Consider the following 22,079-nt stretch of genomic DNA (forward strand, 5'->3'; position numbering starts at 1 on the left):
AAATTCTAGAGTTTGTGTGTTGACTAAAAAAAAAGAACTCTGATTAGTTTTAAATGTGCCACATGCTAACTTGATGGCGTGCCACCTAGTCTATTATCTGAAAGAGTAAATAACCGATTCACATCTACCCGTTCTAGACCTCTCATGATTTTAAACACCTCTATCATATCCCCCCTCAGCCATCTCTTCTCCAAGCTGAAAAGTCCTAACCTCTTTAGTCTTTCCTCATAGGGGAGCTGTTCCATTCCCCTTATTTTGGCCACCCTTCTTTGTACCTTCTCCATTGCAATTATATCTTTGAGATGCAGCAATCAGAATTGTACACAATATTCAAGGTGCGGTCTCACCATGGAGCAATACAGAGACATTATGACTTACGTTTTATTCACCATTCCCTTTCTAATAATTCCCAACATAGTTTACTTTGACTGCCACAGCATACTGAACGGACGACTTCAGTGTGTTATCCACTATGACTCCTAGATCTTTCTTGGGTAGTAGCACCTAATATGGAACCCAACATTGTGTAACTATAGCATGGGTTATTTTTCCCTATATGCATCGCCTTATACTTATCCACATTGAAAAATTGGGCATCTAAATGGCAGATGAAATTTAGTCTCAAGGTCTTCCTGCATTTTATCACAATCTGCTTGTGATTTAACTACTCTGAACAATTTTGTATTATCTCACTCGTATTTCTTTCCATATCATTTATAAATATATCGAAAAGTAAGGGTCCCAATACAGATCCTTGAGGCACTCCACTGCCCACTCCCTTCCACTGAGAAAATTGTCCATTTAATTCTACTGTTTCCTGTCTTTTAGCCAGTTTGTAATCCACGAAAGGACATCCCCCACTTTTCCTAGAAGCCTCTCATGAGGAACTTTGTCATACGCCTTCTGAAAATCCAAGTACACTACATCTACAGGTTCACCTTTATCCACGTGTTTATTAACTCCTTAAAAAAAAAAAAAATGAAGCAGATTTGTGAGGCAAGACTTGCCTTGGGTAAAGCCATGCTGACTTTGCTCCATTAAACCATGTCTTTCTATATGTTCAGAACACTTTCCACTATTTTTCCTGGCACTGAAGTCAGGCTAACCGGTCTGTAGTTTCCTGAATCACCCCTGGAGCCCTTTTTAAATATTGAGTTACATTAGCTATCCTCCAGTCTTCAGGTACAATGGATGATAGTAAAAAAAATTGTAACCTAATAGGCCTGAAATTTCATTTTTTAGTTCCTTCAGAACTCTGGGGTGTATACCATACAGTCCAAGTGATTTACTACCTCTTCAGTTTGTCAATCAGGCCTACCTCATTCTTGAGCCTCAAAATTAAAATTGACAAATAGGTGGCACTGGATCCTTAAGACTATTGGCTGGGTCTATTCCCTTAACATTGGGTAGGGATAGAGATGATTAGGGGTTAAAATCCTGGTTGATACTTTGAAAGTAAAGGCAAGATATTGCAATTATATAGATTCAAAGACCAAAAGGAAATTGGCAGAATGGCAGTCGCTGCCCCTCTTAATAAGTGGAAGGATTCACTTGTTTAAAAATGGAGCTTCTTAAGTGGTTATATGTGCTACACATGTTACATGTCTGGGTTAAGTGTAAGCATACAGCAGAATTAGAAAAGGCCCAGGGGAAATTTTTATGGGGGGGGAGCAAGAAGGCACATTTGTGTCTAAGTAAACTGCAGTTATCTTGGGAAGAAGATGGGATGAATTGCCCTAACTTGCAGATTTATAATCTTGCCTGCCTACTCCATGTACGGAATTGGGTTAGATGTGTTTTCACCAACTATTTTTTTCCATTAACAGCCTGGTGCAACCTGCTATATCTAGGAAGCTTTCTGTATGTACACTGACATATTAACCGAATATGTCTGGCATAGTCCAATCATCTCCACCTGTAGATAACCATGGAAGTTATGTAGTAAGCTTCAGGCTAATTGGGAGGTTTTACCTTTTCTTACAATTGCTGGTCATCCAAGGTTCTCTCCAGGCTTGGAATTTTTTTTTTATTTTTTTTTTTAATTGGGCAAGTAAAGGATTGATTGTGTTAAGGCAGTTCACACAAGCTGATACTGGTATGGTATGGCCATTCAATGAACTCCAAGTGGCATTTGATCTGTTCCACAAACTTTTATGCCTACTTGCAGGTTAGACACTTCATTGAGCATGACCTTTATAAAAAAGGTCAGTTAGCCAATATCAAATGGATAGCTCAGATTTCAGGTATGCCCAGGGCAAAGAATTTTGTGCCTCTGACTAAAGCTCTTAAAAGCATTAACCAGCAGACCCCACATTGGAATCAGGCGTTAGATGTCCCTATTTCTTATAAATTACTAAAGGCCTGTTTTATGAATATCAATCCTGGAAAGTGTGTTACTCAGGGAAAGAAGTTTCAAATTTCTGTCTGTCGCTTCTGTTTGGGCTTTTAAAGCTAAATTGATGTCTACAGATAAATGTATAAAATGTTCACTTGCTCAAGGTACTCAACTGTTTTGGGGATTGTGTGGTGATAAGGACATTCTGGACAGTTATTTAGAAAATTGGCTAACTTTTCTATACCAATGTCTTCCCACATTTGTCTTTTAATTGTTATAAGAGGTGATCTATCCTACATTCATGTTTTCTTGTGGCAAACGTTGTTGGCCAAGAAGTCAATTTTGGATCATTGGCTCACAGCGGAGAAGCAGACCTTCACACATTGGAAATTGAAGCCTGCCGCTCTTCACCTTCTAAATATGAGTTTTTTCTGGAAGTATGTCACACTTATCTTTCATCTCTGAATGGTAAAGCATGCAGTGAGGAAGGTGGAAGGGGAAACACTGAGATGCCAATACTGGCATTGCTTAATGACTTTAGTTAAATTTGTGGTTATGGACTAATATAGTTCTTTACACTATTCTTGGAATATACTGGATGTTCGAAGGAGACTTAAGTCTCTGCTCCAGAAGAAAGGTCTAAGGGGAGGGAGGGATGAGGATTAGGGACAGTTTACACTAATGGTTTAAGAGCTGCATGACCTGTTTTAAGTGTGAAAAAAAAAACTTTTAAAGGATATTAAAAAAGGAAAGATACTATCTTAGAAGCACAGTCCAGATGCATTAAGAAAGGTGGAAGAAGGCCAAATGAAAGACTTTTTTGGCTAAAATAACTTTCAAAAAACTTGCTTCCTGAAGAAAGCAACAAAAAAAAAAAGCATAAGCATTGGCAAGTTTAATATAAGATATTGTTAGGACAGGCTAAGAGAATATGAAAAGAAGCTGGCTTTAGAGGCAAAACACTCATTGTTATCATGTTACAATGTAAAATAGGGCAGAACTCGCCCTATTATCTGTTACCTGGAAACAGATGTGATCTCAATTGAATGTCTGTATATAAAAGAAATAAAATAAAACTCATAATATAAAGTTTTATAAATAAATCTGAAGCCGAACACCTGTGAGGAAGTCTGTTGGACCATTAGAAGATTGAAGTGTTAAAGGGGCACTTAGGGAAGACAAGGCCATGGTGAAAAGACTAAATCAATTCTTTGCTTTTTACGTAATAAGATGTTAGGGAGATATGTTCCAGAGACAGTTTAAGGGTGATGATTCAGATGAACTGAATCAAATCACGGTGAACCTGGAAGATGTAGTAGGCCAGACAAACTGAAGAGTAGCAAATTAACCATACCAGATTGGTATGCACCCCAGTTTTCTGAATAGCTATAAAAAAAAGAAATTTCAGATCTATTACTAGTTATTTAGAAAATATCATAGAAACATAGAAATGATGGCAGAAGACCAAACGGCCCATCAAGTCTGCCCAGCAAGCTACGCACTTTATCCATTTTTTTTTAATTTCCTTTTTCTCTCTCCCACCTGTTACTATTGGCTTCCAGTACCCTCCAGCCCTAATTCCCCTCCACCCCATCACCAATGTAGAGAGCAGTGCCGTATCTGCATCCAAGTGAACATCCAGCTCAATTAGGGGTAGCAACTGCTGTAACAAGCAGGCCACACCCCTGCCCCATACTCTTACTCACCCCTGGTTTTTTGTTTGGTTTTTTTTTTTTTAGATGGCAGCCCTCCATCCTTCCGCTCCGTGAAGGTGGAACTCCAACCACTGGCATCCCGCTCCGTGAATGCCTCTGTGGCTACTGCCACTCCATGCAGTGTTTTGCTGCCTCTTTATTCATGCCCTCTAGACTTGATGGATCCACAGTGTATCCCACGCCCCTTTGAAGTCCTTCACAGTTTTAGACTTCACCACTTCCTCCGGAAGGGCATTCCAGGCATCCACCACCCTTTCCATGAAGAAATACTTCCTGACATTGGTTCTTAGTCTTCCTCCCTGGAACCTCAGCTCATGACCTCTGGTTCTGCTGATTTTTTTCTGATGGAAAAGGTTTGTCGTCTTTGGATCATTAAAGTTTTTCAAGTATCTGAAAGTCTGAATTATAATCACCCCTGCTCCTCCTTTCCTCCAGGGAGTACATATTTAGATTCTTCAATCTCTCCTCATATGTCATCCAATGAAGACCCTCCACCTTCCTTGTCGCCCTTCTCTGTACTGCTTCCATCTTGTCTCTTTGTAGATACGGTCTCCAGAACTGAACACAGTACTCCAGGTGAGGCCTCACCAAGGACCTGTACAAGGGGATAATCACTTCCCTTTTCTTACTCTATATTCCTCTATGCAGCCCAGCATTCTTCTGGCTTTTGCTATCGCCTTGTTGCATTGTTTCGCAGTCTTCATATCATTAGACACCATCACCCCAAGGTCTCTCTCCTGCTCCATGCACATCAGCCTCTCCCCCCATCGAATACAGTTCATTCGGATTTCCACTCCCCATATGCATGACTTTGCACTTCTTGGCATTGAATCTCAGCTGCCATATCTTAGACCACTCTTCTAGTTTCCTTAAATCCAGTCTCATCCTCTCCACTCCTTCCAGCGTGTCCACTCTGTTGCAGATCTTAGTGTCATCCGCAAAAAGACAAACCTTACCTTCTATCCCGTCCGCAATGTCGCTCACAAAGATATTGAACAGGATCGGTCCCAACACTATCCTTGCGGTACACCACTTAAAACTGCTCTCTTCAGAGAAAGTTCCATTTACCATCACACATTGTCTTCTGTCCGTCAACCAGTTTTCAATCCAGGCCACCACCTCTGCACTTACTAAGCTTCTCGTTTTATTAAAATCAAAACATTGTAATTGAAAAGCAAAGTAGCCAGTGCAACCCCAATATTTAAAGAGAGCTCTGGAGTGATCCAGGAATCTATAGACAGATGATATTGACTTCAATGCCAGAAAAGATCATGGAAGCTATTCTAAAGAACAAAATCTCAGAGCATATAGAAAGACATTGTGTTCCATTAAACTGTCAGCATGGATTTACCCAAAGGAAGCTGTGCCTCACATCTGCTACTTTTTTTTTTTTTTTTTAAGGGGGTTAATAAAAATGTGGATAAAAGGTGAGCCCATTGATGTAGTGTATTTGGATTTTCAGAAGGTGTTTGACAAAGTCCTTCATGAGAGGACTCTAAGAAAATTTAAAAAAAGTTATGGGATAGGTGGCAATGTACTTTTGTGGATTGCAAACTGGTTAAAAAATAGATCAGGATTAAATGGTCAGTTTTCTCAGTAGAGAGAGTGTTAAACAGTGGAGCACCTCAGGGATCTGTTTACTCACTTTTTTAAAAAAATTATTAATATGTATTTTGTAAGGTCACAATCCATAATGGATAATAGTAACAAATGATTAATACAATCTACCTGGAAACCACATTCATTGCAAACTTTGCCAATTTAAACTGAACAGAGTCACAATCCCAATATCCCTCAGTTTAGATCTAGCCGGAAGGGGGGGGGGGGGAGGAGGAGGAGGAAGATGACAGATTTTAGTCCTAACCCCTGTAAAATTGCAATTCCTTCTTTTACACAAGAACACCCCATGTTTCATTAACAGTTTGCATAATTAAGTTTGAAACTTCTTCTGGATCACTGTGCCAAAGCAGAGTAAGCATGAAATATTTTGATATCCTAATTGTAAATTAAAATGTTATAGTGACAATTAAAAGGATGAAATGGCAAGTGAACATACTCAAGAGCTGCACAGCAACCATAATTTAAACTTGGCAGACCTGGTGTTTTGTTAGGTTTGCATTCCCCCCCCCCCCCCCTGAATGTTTTCTTACACTGCTACGGTCTTCAGCCACAAGAATGTCGCCTTAGTTCACTGAGCTCTGCCTGAAAGGTATAAATGCACTGTGAAGTGCTGTGATTATTACAGGAGATGTCTTCCAAAGGGAGCTAAAGCAAGGACCAGGAACCCCTGAAGGTTCTATATCAATTTCTGACATTTGAGGGCATTTAATCTCCTTACGCATGAAGGTGAGACTAACCTTACATAGGTCAGTATAATTTTTACTGACATTTGTCTCTTATTTAATCCAGGTTTGAGAATAAAATTACTAATGTCACTTTTTTTTATATTAAATGGTTCCAGTTTCAAAAAGGTATGACCTTCCTGGAATAAACACAATAAGATACAGTTGGTGATGGACAGAAAATGTGTTTCATACCTGTTCTATTTTACAAATAAAATGTTTGGCCACCTTCGCAAAGAGACTGCAGCGCTAGAATGTACCGGCTGAGTTTGGGTTTCAGGAATGACTATTTTAACTGCGTGCCTTTCCAGATGTGGCGGTTAACATCTCGATCTGAAAGGAAGCAGTTTGTTGGTAGGCGGGATGCAAATTCAAATTCAAAGAGCTGGCAGGATAATTTTGAGAAAGGCGAGTAAGTATGGTTTGGGGGGGGATTTAACATTGGCGGTCAAAAAATTAAACATTTAATAAAAGAATGAGAGGAAACTAGGGACAGGGAGGAGGATACAAAAGTTACAAAAAAGTGATGACTCATGAATTGCTTTTTTTATAGCAATGTAAGGAGTGTTCCAAACAAACATGGGTGATGAGTGATTGGTTACTAAAATATCAATTATATGACCCTAAAATATCATTATGTCTGTTGTTCAGTCTACATAGCTTTAATATTAAATATGCTGTGATGATACTGCAGAATGAAAGCAGTCAGATTTAGTAGATTTGATAGTCTGTCCAGTTATAGTGCTGTTCTTGCATCGTTTCATTGATGAAGAATTCTCCTCCTCTACTTCTTTACTCATTTCGCTCTTCCTTCCCTTCAAGTTTTACCCCTCACTCCCTCTCCTCTTTCCCTGGCTTCTTTTTCAAATGCCCTGCCCCCACCACTCTAGCTGTCACTGCTGTGGGACAGGGCAGCCTGGCGCTGTACCAGAGGTAGTGCTAGGAGCAGATTAGATTGCTGTGCCTTGTATGGAAGGAAGGGCAGCTGACAAGGCTGGCATAGCAGGGGCCCCATTACATGAGCACAGGGCTCTGCCCCAAAGACAGATTCTCTCAAGCAGCAGCACTTCCTCTCCCAGGCATTTAGGGAAGAAAGAAAGAATATGAGCCTGGAGCAGGCAGGATCACGAAGCACGGCAAATTCTGCTCCCTAATCCTGCCCCTTTCTTCCTCTCCTGTCCTTCAGGGAACAGAAGCGGGTAGGAGTGAGCCTGGAGAAGAGCAAAAGATAGCCACTCTTCTCCTTAATCCAGCCCTGGTCCTCTCCTCTTCCCCCAATCTGCAGGGACAGGAGGAATTTAATTTGTCTGCATATTTCTAATTCTAATTTGTGATCACTTATTTTGTATTTGGTGAAGGTCTGTATTCTGTGTGTAACAGAGGTGAGATATTATTCTAGCATGTATATTTCTGTGTATGGATCTGTAGCAGTCCAGCTTGTTCTTTTTACCAGTATGAGATGTATTGGTATTGTAGAGCTTGGTGAACTGTTGTGTGTGGTGGCCGTATGGGAGTATATTTACATTTTATCAGAACACACTTACACACAATCTGGTAAAGCAAAAAAAAAAAAAATAGTTTACTAAATGTGGTAAAATATATGGATAATAAATCAAAGATAAGTAATATCAGAACTGAACACAGTATCACAGTAAGCTGTACATAAATCAATACAGGTAAATAGGAAATAGACCTAAATAAAGATGTCCTTAGAATATTAATCAAATGCCCTTGTGTTTTCCATCTATAAGATAGTGTCCTTGGAAACCTGGAAGCCAAAACAAATTGGGTGCCCCTCAAATTAAACAAAATCTTATTTATTCATTTCATTTTAAATGAATTATTCAGGCATAGGTCCGAAGCTGGGGTCTCACCTAGGACATAGGCCAAGGCCCAAAGCAGGGGCCATGGCCTAAGCCAGAGTGCGACCTTACCTGTCGAGTATCTGACAAAGGCCAGGTCCCGATGCCAGGCTGGAGCCTGGATCAGACCCAACACTGCGACCAGACCTGGAGGCCAGGTCTAGGCAATGGGGCCTTGGCCCGGACCCAGGCCTGAGGCCATGACCCGACCCCAGGCGGCATCATTTAGCTTGCAAAATGTATAACAAAGAGGACCAAGAAGCGGCTCAGAGGCCAGGGCCAAGGTGTTTGGGTAATTGCCAGGTTCTTGTGGCCTGGTTTGGTCTCTGTTGGAAACAGGATGCTGGGCTTGATGGACCCTTGGTCTGACCCAGCAGGGCATTTTCTTATGTTGGCATAGGGCCTGTGTCCAGGCCCCAGTGTAGGGGAGCCAGCCTCCCGCCCTGAGAGCTATTTCTACCATAGAGTCACCACTGCTGCTAGCCTACTACCGGGGAATTAAGCTCATTCCCTTCATTGCCATCTCTTCCCTACCATTCCTTTGTGTTCTCTCTTCCACCATTCCTCCAACTCCACATCCCTCATCCCATTCTTTCCCCTTATTCTTGATCTTCTCTATACCCCAGTCCACACAAATCTCTTGGTCACCACTTTCACCTCTCCTCATCACTCCCCTCCATATTTTCTTCCCATCCTTACACCCCCCCCCCTCTCACTCCCTCACATTCTTGCTTTCCATCTCACTCCCCACTCATTCCTTCCTGCTCCAATACATTCCCACTCTTGCTCTCCCCACCATTCACACCCAGGCACACTTACACTTTGTTCACACTCAAAACAGGCTAACAAAGTGTGGCACTGACCCTCCCCCCTTCCTGCGACTCCAGCTCCTGTTACAGTCCTCCCACCCCCAGCTCACACCCAGTGACTGAATCCCATGCTGCTTCCAGAGCTCTTCCTGCTGACACGATTGGGGAGTAGAAATTGAACTGTCATCAGGAATGCCAAAATGGAGGGATCCTGGTGAAATATAAATTCTCACAAAGCTGACCCTACTTTTCGGGGGGGGGGGGGGGGGGCGGCAGGCTGAGCCAAAACTGTGCTCCTGGTGCAGAGTTGCCAACCTCACTTATTTCCCTCACACTTGAGCTTTTTTTGTTTTGGAGGGGGGGGAATTTGCTTATAATTGGGCTTTTTTGGACCTGGTGGGCGGGACTTGTGTCCTGCTGTTCCTGTGATTGGCTGCTGATGAGGCCTGTCCATAGCAGTACCCTACCCGGTGCACCTGGGAGGGCCACACTCCTGCCACTTTACATTCAGCCTTTAAACAAGCAGTCTCGGAGCATTGGGGGCAGCCCAGGCAGGATTCCTAGCAACATCGGTTGTCCAAGTCAGGCCCAGCGTGGCACTCTACTCTGGCTGCCTTGCACCACAATTTTCTTAATCTCGAGAGGCGAGGCAGCACAGCAGGGCTGAATGCTGAAGGGAGTGAAGCACTCGGCTGGCAACAGTCAGAGAAGAGGTACCTAGTGTGAGGGGGGCCAGAGATGCAGAAATACCTTCTCATAAAAAGTTGTTTTAAATCTCACGTTTTGGGCTTGTTTTTTTTCTGCAGATAGCACTTGTTCTTTCATGACTACCTAGCACCCCTGTCCTGGAGCATGCAGTCATTTGTCTCATCCTCTCCTGCTGCCGTGGCTTTAGGTGTGCCAGATGAAAGAGACTCCGGTAGCTGCAGAGTTTCCAAAGAGCCGAGCGTTTGGGAATTTCTCCTTCCCAATTTAAACTCTCAGATAAGGTACTGGGGGGGGGGGGGGGGGGGAGCCCAGAGGATACTGCCCTGCCGGAGGCCTTTGTTTCTGGGTGACCTTACAGGACGTTTTGGGAAGGAGGCTGGCTATATATTTATGAGTGACTATCCCTAATGCTAGCCTGCCAAAACTTTGTGGGACCTTGGCCCTTGTTGTCCACCCCATTGACATCTCTGATTAAAGCACATTATCTTATAACTTTTTTTTTTTTTATTATTCAAGAAGTCTTAGAAAAAACATTTAGAGGATTGATCTGTCTCTAATGATTCACTGAAGTTGCAGATTGCTCCAGGTCTATATTTTTATTCAACATGAAATCTTATTTTTTTTGACCCAGCAGTTTCTTCCTGCACCTTTGAGCTTCCTCTATTTTATAGCCCTTCCCACCTCCCTTCACCCTTCCGTGGCAGCCACGATCCTGGACTAGGGGGGCCCATAGACTGGGGCTCCTTCTGGAACCCTGCAATCGTGGGTCCTAATCCTGCCACTAGGTGGCACCATTCCATGAGGACTATGCCCTGCCCTCCCCATCCTTACAAAAGGTTGGGAACGCTGTATCCTCAGCCCTGGCCAACTGGAAGATGTGAGCCGGGAATCCAAAGCTGCGCCACTGAGTCACCGGGTCTGACCAGGCATTTTTTTTTTTAAATTTGTTTAGAAATGAAGCAGCCATTGCCAGTCAAAAACAATCAGCAGTTCTCATTGTGAAAATATAGCCTTAACACTCTGCCTGCCTCTTGATTAACATTTTATATATGGTAATTGTTGGCAATTGATGAGCATGAAAACACAGAGATGGATATAAAAGGGGAAAAATGGTGCAGAGGTTATTCTAGAAATAAAACCAGCTAAAGCTGATAAGTCCATGAGGTCCTGAAAGAGTCAAATACAAAAGGGAGCAGTCGCATAGCATTGTCAATGGGGAGACTGTCACAAAAAGAAACAGAGAAAGCTCTGCCAATATAATAATGAATCTTAGAGATAAAATAATTCTGTTTTTTTGTTTTGTTTTTTTACACAAAATGTACACAGTCTGCAGGATTAGAACCAGCTTTTCATGTCTGGGCAGAATACAATACATGAATATAGAAAAACAATCCTCAAAAATAATTGTTAAAGAGAATTAAGCTCTGGATATTTATGGCTGCACTGATTTCCTGTCTACCAGCCTGTTAATAGGCGTTTTATCAAATCAGGGGGAGGGATGGGGGACTGGAAGCGATCTATATTTAGCAACAGAGAGGAAGGAAAAAAAAAAGCCCGCCTGCCGAATGAGCTTGATATACAGTCTAGTTTGAGAAGGATCCTAAATTAGGAACAAGGCAACCAGAATGAGGGGAAAAGCTGCTGAAACTTGATGGTTAGAAACCCACACGGCTACTGTCTGGGAGACAACAGGTAAGGAACAAAAAGCAGCTGAATAGGGAAGGCTTGCGTCTTTTGCAGGTTCTTTTATGCTGGGTAAAAGATTTATAACCAGCGAGGTTACTACATATTGGGAAAATGGTTTAACTAGAGCAATGCAGAGATTTGCTAAACAAAGAACTCATTTGAGTATATTAAAAAGAAAAAACAAAAAACCCCACAAATAACCTTGATGCCAAGTTGGGATTTCTGGAGCTATTGGATGTGAGGCTAACTCTGGTGATGCCCCAACCACCTGAAGCTCTGGGTGGGTGGGGGTTGCAGGTCATCTGGGGAAAGACAAAAATGAATATTAGCTAATTGGTTTTCCTAAATAAGTGCAGAAAGTGAGCAGGCTCATCCTTTGAAACAGTAGAATCCATTCAAGGGAAAAAGCAAAAATGTGAAGGAGGAACGCTTTGAGAATAGCAAGGGATATCTTGCCACAAGCAGGCAGGCACTCAGCAAAAGCCTGAATGATTCTCAGCCTTCTTTTTTTTACCATCACTGGACTGTTCTTAGGATGCACCCACAAACAATGGGGAGAATGAAAGACTGATAATAAAAATGGTATCAAGCTTCACAGCTTCCATGCCAGCTGCAAGTCGCTCTTGCTTTTCTTTCATGCTGGTCCTGTGTGTATGTGTGGGGAGGGGGGGGGCCCTACCTACCCTGTAGGCACTGGCCATTTTAAAAGTGAAGGTAAATCTGAAGACATCTTTAGGTCCTTGTAAAATGTATTTTCCTGATGATTCATGGACCAAGTAGCGTGGGATGAAGATCTTTGTGAGGGTGGTATACACATTTTTTTTGGGGTTGACATCAAAATTTCCAAGCACTCAAAAACAATGGGGAAGCAAAGTTTTGGCCCAGTCTTGTGGCTCGTGCCTTGGGGTACACATTTTTTGCTATCCCAGGTGACTGTTTGCAATCTCTATTACTTTCCTTTGCTCTTTTTTCATCCATGCTGTGATTTCTAGGAGAGCACCCTTATTTTTCATAGTTATGGTTTGTGATATTTTATATTATTGCACATATATTGGTGCTTGTCAATTTTTTAAAATATTTTACAAATGCAAGTGTCAGATTTGAGTAAATCAGGTTTCTGTTGACTTGCCTAATGCTTTTATGGGGTTCTTTGGGGGAAGGGGGGGGGGCGGAATCTTAAGTGCTTGGAAATATATTTTTAGATACATAAAATATATTTAAGAGCACAGCTGCATAACTTCATTCATGTGGATGTGCTTTGAAAATTAATCTTAAATATCTTAGGAGAAATTATGTGCATTTAAATGGGGAAGCTGTCAGCACTAAGATGGAAGATCTCCTGCCCTCAGAAAGTTTACTTCTGACAACTTTGCATTTGAAATTTCTTATAAAGTACATGTATTAGAACTTCTATGCAGTATTTCTGGCCAGTCTACATTACTACTCCCAACTCTGCAGAAGGGCAATAGTGCTATTCTTCTTTGGTCTAGCTCTCAAGTTATATTAGTTAAATTTGTATTTCTGGCAATATCTGGCATAGTTTGGCCTATACTTTGTATTGTTAAATTAAAATAATTCTGTACTGTTAGTTATATATGAGCGACTGCTCAGATACTGACTTGTTAAGCTTCTTGAATTTATTGTAATCTGCTTTTATCCAGATCAGACTCAAAGTGGAATATTGAATGTTTCTAAATAGATAAAATAGAGCCCCTATTAAATTGTTATCAATGCAGGGCTCCCATAATTTCCAATGAGGCATATTTACCAATAAGGTGTATGTCTCTCCATGATAAGATAAGATAGACCCCCAAAGATTGTAATTAGCAGCATGCAATATTTCAAAATTCACTTTGCAAGCAATCATGCTTATAAGGGATAACGACATTTGGGAAGACAAGCGTGTGTCACTGTCACAGTTTACGTTGAGTTTTGTTTAGATTTGTGAAGGGTCATTGACAGTAGTATGGGGAAAATTTGCACTGTCACCACAGGTCAGGTGCTTTCATTCAGCACATAAATGGGAAGCTATGTTTTTTGGTGTTCTAAATGAGCCAATACAGTCAATGTTTCCAAATGACTGGGGGTGCTGATTCAATACAGGATTACCCCCCTTCGTAGACACAGTGAAGGAGTTTGCTCACTATTGGCAGCACTGAAGCACCCATGACAGGTTTTAGAAATATAACAAGCTGCATTTTTTTTTACATGTACCTGAAAAAGCTAGGAAGTTGTGTTTGAATGTACCTTTGATATGATTTGCCAATAATCAACTTCTCTTTGGTATATATGTCCTTATATACATTTAGAAACCCTTAGGAGAGAAGAATCAAGCTCATGTAATGCACTGATGAGGAAGTGGTAATATATTATAAATAAGTTAGTTCAAAGAGAGTAATACTGTGGATTTGCCATCTTGAATATCATGCTTGTCTGGTAGCTAGGAGGAAATTAAAAGGCTCCCTTGAAATTTAAAATGGCATCAGATAATAAGTCCCAGATCTAACCTGATGCTCTACCCCATGGGTCATACCTCCTGTTCAGTGCCAAAAGAGTATAAGCATGTTTCAGAGATCACGTGTTGATGTTGCATGGAGAAGGAAGAAAAAAAAAAATGGACACTGAAAGGGTGAACCCTACTGGTACATGAATAGCATTGAAGAGTTCAGACTGAACTGGGCTTCTCTTCCAACCCTTGGCTGCTAAGGGTACCTGAAACCACCCAGAAAAGTGGAAAGAAAACTAGATTGGGTTGTAATGCAAAAATAAAAGTACAATAGCATTTTTCATGTTCTGTACTGAATCCCTCTTTGCATATTTCTTTTAGCAATGCCACCAAGAGTAAGACTGAGTGTTGCAAACCCCCTCCCAACCATATCAGAAGCTCAGGAGGAAATTCTGCAGGTCATAACTAATGAGAAGAGGAGTTCTGAAAATTTTTACATCAACTCAGATTACTGCTCCAGTGAAGATTACCTTCAGTCCATCTGTCAGCTAGCAAAACCCACCTTCCCAGCTCTTGCTGACAGCTTCAACAGAACTGTGTGTGCAAGGACATGCGGAAACATCAGATACGATCATTGGTTGCCAAGGCTACCAGAAACACAGCAAGTCAACCCTACATGTAAGGATACTTCAGACATTATCCCCAAGGGAAATGTCAACCCACTAATTCCCTGTGCAAAGCCACACTCTTTTAGGGCAGACCCGCTAGAGCAGCTGTACGCACAAGCAGAGAGAATGGCGCACTGCGAGGATGTAAATGCCAGCACAGACCATAAGCCACTTAAAAGCTTCAGCCTTTGTCCTAAGAGAAGGAAGCACGAGTCTGTTCTCTCTGTCCCTCAAGAAACAGCAGTAGGGAAGCAAAATCTAGCAAGAGTATTCAGCTTCCCAAGGCTCAACTCCCCAAGGCCAATGCAGAGAGAAAACAGCTGCCCAGAGCTAACCAGGGTGAAAACCCTTGGAACAACGGCACGCTTGGAAATAGATTCTAGAGACAGCACAACCTTTATCAGTGAGAAAACAGCATGCCCACGGCCACCTGAAGAAAAACTCCTTGCAAGCAAAGGCCTAATAAGCTCCCAGAGAAGGCGACATGTTTTGCTAAGATCAGAAACCACTTGGGGAGGAGAAGGCCTGGGAACCTTAAAACACAACCAAGGCACAAGAAAAGATGCCCTAAATTATTCCAAATGCTCACAAGAGCACCACTTGACTGTACACAAAAGAACCTTGATCTGTAACTGGATCTCAGAATGCAGAAATGCTTGGAAAGAGGCAAAGATCACCGCCTGCATGCTTCCTGCCATTGCAGAGATATAAAAATGGAGAAGACTCCTTGTTGAATGACCTTCAGTAGATTTTGCAAAATATCAAGGGGGGGGGGGGGGGGGGGGGGAGTACTTTTAATGAAAAGCAAAATAGTTTTGTAATTACAAAAATTTCTCTGTATGTACCGAACCCATTTGCAGAACTGAAATATGCCCATCTTCATATTTTCCCAGTCAGATGAAAGAAAAGGGCTCAAACTCAAACAAAATCCAGAACTGCTCCTGAAGTAAACAAAATTACTAATGCATCCAAGGAAAGCTGCAACTCTAGGACATACCACAGTGTTCTTTATGCAAGGCATACAGAGAACCGAGCTTGCTGCATGGTTTCTATGGAAACTCTTGTTTGACAAGGTGCAGTATGCCTAGGCTGACATGCAAAAGAAACAGTGAGGGAAAACAAAAAAAAATTCCTTCAAAATGCACAAAAAATATTTGAAATCTTTGCAGCAGGGAGGCATATTTTGATGATTAACAACCAGGAAGTCAATCTATATAATGAGGGCATTGAATGAATCTGGATATTATAAAACCCTAAGTATTTGAGTCAGAGAGCATTATTGCATATAAGTTGCAAATAGCAATTTGATTTTATTTTGCAAGCAAATATTTTTATTTATTCACCAACCCTAATGCACCACTGAAAAACAACCACAGGCAAGGTGATTTTTACGAGAAAATCTATTTCTTGGGTAGTAACCCAAAGACACCCAGGCCACAGATTACAATAATTCCTTGACTAGGCGATGGGTATGTTGAGGGAAAGGAATTTGCAGGCACTCTACCCTATCCCCTTAGGAATCTGTGTGTAGTTAGTTCTGGAAAAAATTTCATTAATATATGCCCATCATATTCTAAGATGTCCTAAAGAACCAACAAGAAAATAACCAAATAAATGTATGCTTAGATGCATCATATGCCTTCCTCCAGAAAATGTGTAGTGCAGTGCAACATTATCTAAATAAAAAATAATTACTTAACATACCTAAAATAAATCACAGGTAAAGAGTGCACACATTTGCCTACTTCATACCCATAATCTGCAATTCCTTTCATGTTATAAAGTAAAGTAGCCTGGCTGCCATACAAGTGTCAAAAATCCCACTTCTATTGCATAAGCAAGGGGATTTTTATTTATTTTTTTTTTTAAAGGGGCGTATGCCTATGTTATTCCCAGTTTGAACATCAGTTCACCCCGTTAAATGCTAGATCCTCCAATCTCCCTCTTGTTTGATAGCATATGCTCCCCAGGCCCTTTAAAACCCCTCGGAAATGGCTCGATCCTTTTACTTTATAAATTTACACATGATCCATAGCAGAAGTAAAGTTAAGCGGCAGGGGACATAGGGGCACATCTCTTGGCCAGGCTCCGAAATGCCCATGCCCCCTCCCACTCCTATTTGGAAACTTAAGATGCGCACGCTGCTACATTTATGCACATGTATGGGTGCTTTGTAAAATACAGTCGCTGCGCACCATCCCGTAATTTCAACAGGCACCAGGCTTTTAAAATTCACCTTTTAATGAGCCATGAGGATGAACAATGAAAAATAAGTTAGGTGAGAATAAAGGCAAAACCACCACAAAATTGAATAGGGAGACAATCTTTTGGTTTTATGCACACTGTACATTTGTAATATGACTATTAGATATTTTCCAGTTACTGTAGACTGAAAATGTCTTGCTGAAGCTCAACTTATAGCTGTTCCTCATGGTATCAACCTAATCATCCAATGATATTCTTAGAGAGAAAATCTGAAGATCCATTTATCATGTTCCCTATGGATTATTTTTGTTGAAAATGATTAACTAATCAACTTTGTGTAATGTGCCAATATTCAACGAAATCTTGTACTAAAACAGTATGAGAGGATGATCAATTTCTGTTAACTTTGTAAACCTACTCCCATATCCCAATTACTACAAGAATTGTTCCTTGTACTTTGCAATTTTGTATGAAAAAGATACAGGTCCCTCCGTACTATGAATTGTTTTGCTACACTCTGGCCAAGAAACAACGATGACCAAAAGAAGAGAAAAACTAATTCCTATAAATTTCCACTGCAAAGGCCAAAAGTGTGGTATGTCCCAAGACATATCTATTGCTTTTGAGGTGATTTTCTGGTTATAGGACTCATTTTACAGAAGAAAATCTGTTTGACTGTTCTGTCATCTTTTTAGACTAAGGTCAGGAAGGTCTGCAAAAAAAAAAAAAAAAAAGACCATGGGTATTCCTAAATGTCACCACAAGACAGGGTCAAGACCTGAAAGAATACATCTGAGGATCTGCCTTCCACCACAGTGATTTTAAATCACCAGAATGCCACACTTCAAAGTTCTAAAATCTCTGATTGGTAATTTTGCTCATTGTTTGAATCCTTCTTGGCCCAAGTGTGTTATTTAATATAATCTATTTCTTAAAACATTTAAAAAGTGATTGTATACTAATGGTTCTAGTAAATTACATCTCTGGAGGATCTATTGCACTACTTTGTTCTAGTTGTGTGCAACAATCTATGTCAGTGTTTGAATGTTGAAAAATAAATAAAATGTTAACTCTGCTATCAACATCACATACATGCACTCCAGCTCCCAGTCTCACACATTCCTTCAGTCTCTTCACAAAGACTCTGATGCACACACACCCTCTCATGCTCTCACACACGCGCTTTAAGTCTTAAACAAATACCTCTACACACAGCCTCTCATTCTCATATACAGACTCACCAGGGCCTGCAGCATGCCAGGGCTTGCACCTCCCTCTTCACCACGATGCGGCACACTGGGGCCTCCTTTCTCTTTGCAGCAACATGGCACGCCAGGGCCTCCTCTTTGCCACGAGCGGGAAGGAGTCCACTCGTGGCATGGTGGGGGTCTGCTCCAAGTTCTGTGCAGAAGCTGGAATTTCTGTGTGGGGGGTGGAGGAATTCTGCAGCAGTGCAGAATTCACCCAGAATTATTTCTGCAGTGGAATGCCCAAGTTTGTTTTGGTTTTTTAGTAATTGTTTGGATTTGTTTCATTTTAAACACAAAATGAAATTTTGCTAAAATGTCCTCCATTTCCAGCACATAGGATTTACTGCCATATTGGGTCAGACCAAAGGTTCAAACCCAGTATCCTGTTTCCAATAGTGCTGATCCAGGTCACAAGTACCTGACAGGATCAAGGGGGTAGATAGATTCCAAGCTACTTATCCCAGGGATAAGCAGTGCATTTCCACAAATCTTAATAATGGTTCATGGACTTTTCTTCCAGGAACTTGCCCAATTTTTTTTTTTTTGCTACACTAAGCTTTCATCACATCTTCAGGCAATGAATTACAGAGTTTAATTATGTGTTTTTCTTAAATGTATCACATAGTAACGTCATTGAATGTCTCCTACTTTTTGTAGGAGTAAACAAATTTGTTTTTATCGCTTCCACTCCACTCATTTTATAGACCTCTATCATATCTCCCCATAGCCGTCCCTTCTCCACACTGAAGAGTGTTTCCTCATGGGGGAGCCATTACAGCCTCTATCATCTTGGTTGCCCTTCTGTATACCTTTTATAAAATTCTGCTGCTATCTGAGATGTGGGGATCAAAACTGAACATAGTACTCAAGATGAGGTCACAGCATGGAGCGATACAGAGGCATTATGATATTCTGTTTTATTCTCCATTCATTTCCTAATAATTCCCAGCATTCTAAAATATAACCTGCTAAAAGGATAAAAAGTAAAACAATCTAAAATATAGATCTACCTAAAGAATATTAAGCATGCTGTCATTCATGGTTTCTAAAAATGCAGATGACTAAAACGAACCACAACAGTATATTGACTCACATTTCAAAAAAGTCAATTATGTAATGATGCAAAGGGCCAAGTGGTGAAAGTCAGAATATAGATAAATTTTTGTCATGGTCATAAAAAGGGATATAGTTTTCAAACTGTCCTGAACTGGGACAAAGTCTGCAAATACTTTTTTCCTCTGACTTTGCAACGTTTCAAAGCTAAAGCATGTACTTTGAAACTTTTGCCTTGGGTACTGTGTACCTGCAGACTTTTTCCACCTTGTTTTTTGCATGAGTGGATTTTTCCCTTGGAAAAACACACATTGAGTTGAAAATTAAATGTAAAATGTGTTGTCTTCCTCCCCTTACCTAAACACAGCTTTAGGAATGTCTCCTCTAGAAGATCAAGGTGTGCGTGCTTTGGAAGACGGCACACAGTTTTAGCCACACAAGGGAGGACAATTTTGAGGTGGCCAGTTTACTTGGGTAAATGACTAAGTCAACCATGTAAATGGCCTTAAAGAGTGCCCTCCGGGTAGCATAGAGTTCCAGAGATCATATTGGCCCTGGAGAAAACCGGAGTTTGATTTGAGAGCAGAGAGAAGCCTATGAGGTCTCAGAAACTCATGTAGCAAAGTATCTTCTCTTTAGTCCTTTGAAAAGCATCACAACCTACATGGACTTAGGACCATAAGTCACCAGGAGATCACAAGTCAGAGATACAATTCCGGTTCCTAATACAATACCCGAGCCACTATCAGATCTTTTGTCATTCAAAACGTGTCCATTAAAATAGCAAACAGGTTTGCCAATCTTGAATCTCTTCATCATGGGAATTTATAATGCTAAACAATGGGCTAGACATAAATACTGATTAATAATTTTGCTAGCTACAGGAGATTGAATAATGGAAACATTATTTCATATCTTACCTTTTGTCAGCATTTCCTGAACTCTATATTAAGCTCCCTGAACTTGTGGAAAGCCCATGCATACATTATACATGGCAGGAAATTTATCATCAAGAGGTGTTAACCACACAAATGTCTGCAGGGCTCATAGCATTAACAGTAACCCACCAGGCACATTGGTTAGGTCCCGTCTGGTTCTAAGCAAATCTTATTTTCTTAAATAAGATTAAAATGGTTAAAAAAAAAAAAAACCCAGCCAAACTGAGAAGTGTGATATTATAGAACAGGGTTTGCCAATCTAAAGTACTGACTGGGCCAAGACATTTCCCCATGAACAATAACATTGCTAGGAAGTGCTGGCCTGAAGTATTTTACACCTAGTCCAGGTCCTGTCTAATTATTATTGCATCTCACCTCATGGGAAGCACTTACATTTTAAAGATATACACTGGCAACTTTTTTCTATTGACTGGGCGATAAACAGCTTCCCCTTGTGAAAAGAATCCTTCCAGGGATTGAGAGTCAGCGTGGGAAACGACATGCTAGCCAGACTACCCTGAGGAGATAAATTCATTATGTGCCCTGAAGAGAGAGAGTTACCACTTCCTAAAAAAAGGACTGACACATCTTTTTATTCCTCGGTGGGGTAAAAAGATGTCATGCATGTATCTTATAAAATCCAGCGTAAATTTATAAAATCTACCCCACAGTGAACACCACAAAGATCTGTGTGCATATATTGGACACATGATAACCAATACAAAAAAGGGGCTGAATTAGCACAAGTTTGAAACTTGTCAGCAGTAGCACCAATCAAGTTTTCTATGAATTGATATTAATGCCCTCTCAGCCAGACTTCTAACACACATCCAGGGTCTTCTTAGCTGGTGTGTGGTTGGCCACAGATGCAAGAACCTATGTATAAAGATGACTTTTTCTAAAGAGCCATCATTCCATTCAGGAATCACATCAAACATTCTGACTGCTTTCTCTGTCCACTTCAGGACAGGATGGAGAGGGGGGAAAGAGAAGCAAAGAGAGGATGGATTATGGAGCAGGATGCTTGTTGTTTGTCTCTGCTCCAGCCTCACACCCTCTACTCCTGTTCCCTGGAGCCTGCCTGAAAGGGGAGTGTCTAGAGCAGGAAAGAAAGAAATAGGTAAGTGAGGCTAAAAGCAAGCACCCTGTAGCAACGAAGCTATAGTTTGATGGTACAGCAGGTATAAATTAAAGTTATGCATTTTCTCACAGGAGCTCAAGTGAACTGCCTACAAGTCAAACAACCCTCTGTTGTAGTTAAACGCAATGCACTTATCCTGCGCTAATCAAAAGTGTTCAGAATTCTGTATCCACAAAGCTAAATTCTCACATTTTCAGATTTCTGTTTAATCAAGTGAACAGCTACACTAAAGTCATAAGGCAGGACCTACTAAGAGGGAGAAAGGACAGAAAAAGAGGGAATCCTTGCAAGGCAGCATGGAAAGATCTTTGTGGCTTAATCAAGCAGATGCAATCTTCTGCATTAATATAATCCAGTTTGAACTACCTGAAATGTTACAAAATCTAGAAAGGATGAGCTACCAAAATATGACTAGCACAGAAGAGTTGATATGTCAGAACCAGTGATCATCGGAGTAATACTGAGAATGCCATCTTAATTCAATTAAAGCAGGGCTTCCCAAAGCTGAGGACCTCATAGCCAGTCGGGTTTTCAGCATATCCGCAATGATTATGTATATGCAAATTTCTCATACATATTCATTGCAAATATGCTGAAAACCCGACTGGCCATGGGGTCCTCAGGACCAGTTTGGGAAGCTCTGAATTAAAGGATCAGATATCGACCTTCAGTTATTCAATCCAAGTGCACGAACTGAGATTGTCTGGATTCATCTTCTGCAGCTGCTCTTGTTGGCAGCGCTAACCTTTAGGGGGCAATTTCCAAACTGCTCGCATTGCTGAAGATTCCATCTGCACTTTTTACCTGCAGTCTTTCTAGCAAAAGGGAAAGTAACCACACACGAACACTTTGAAAGCTCATGCGGGGACAAAGTCCTCACAGACGCGAGAACCTGCTTTTTTTTCCTATGGAAATCAGCGT

At 41.0% G+C, this 22,079-nt stretch overlaps 1 protein-coding gene across 7 annotated transcripts; it reads left to right on the forward strand.

Moving 5' to 3' along the window:
• The first annotated feature begins 6,285 nt into the window (after positions 1 to 6,285).
• On the forward strand, positions 6,286 to 17,555 carry LOC115079965. 7 transcript variants are annotated; one of them, XM_029583957.1, is made up of 4 exons: positions 6,306 to 6,396; positions 6,704 to 6,804; positions 9,870 to 10,052; positions 14,285 to 17,555. In XM_029583957.1, exon 4 carries the CDS (start codon positions 14,287 to 14,289, stop codon positions 15,280 to 15,282), a length of 996 nt encoding a protein of 331 aa, XP_029439817.1. In that variant the 5' UTR covers positions 6,306 to 6,396; positions 6,704 to 6,804; positions 9,870 to 10,052; positions 14,285 to 14,286; the 3' UTR covers positions 15,283 to 17,555. The 7 variants fall into 7 exon arrangements, with proteins under 7 accessions (XP_029439813.1, XP_029439814.1, XP_029439815.1 ...); XM_029583955.1 differs by lacking the exon at positions 6,704 to 6,804 and having other exon boundaries at positions 6,300 to 6,416; XM_029583958.1 differs by lacking the exon at positions 6,704 to 6,804 and having other exon boundaries at positions 6,300 to 6,396.
• The last annotated feature ends 4,524 nt before the right edge of the window (positions 17,556 to 22,079 follow it).

The sequence above is a fragment of the Rhinatrema bivittatum genome, chromosome 18, assembly GCF_901001135.1.
Source record: "Rhinatrema bivittatum chromosome 18, aRhiBiv1.1, whole genome shotgun sequence".
Classification (NCBI taxonomy): domain Eukaryota; kingdom Metazoa; phylum Chordata; class Amphibia; order Gymnophiona; family Rhinatrematidae; genus Rhinatrema; species Rhinatrema bivittatum.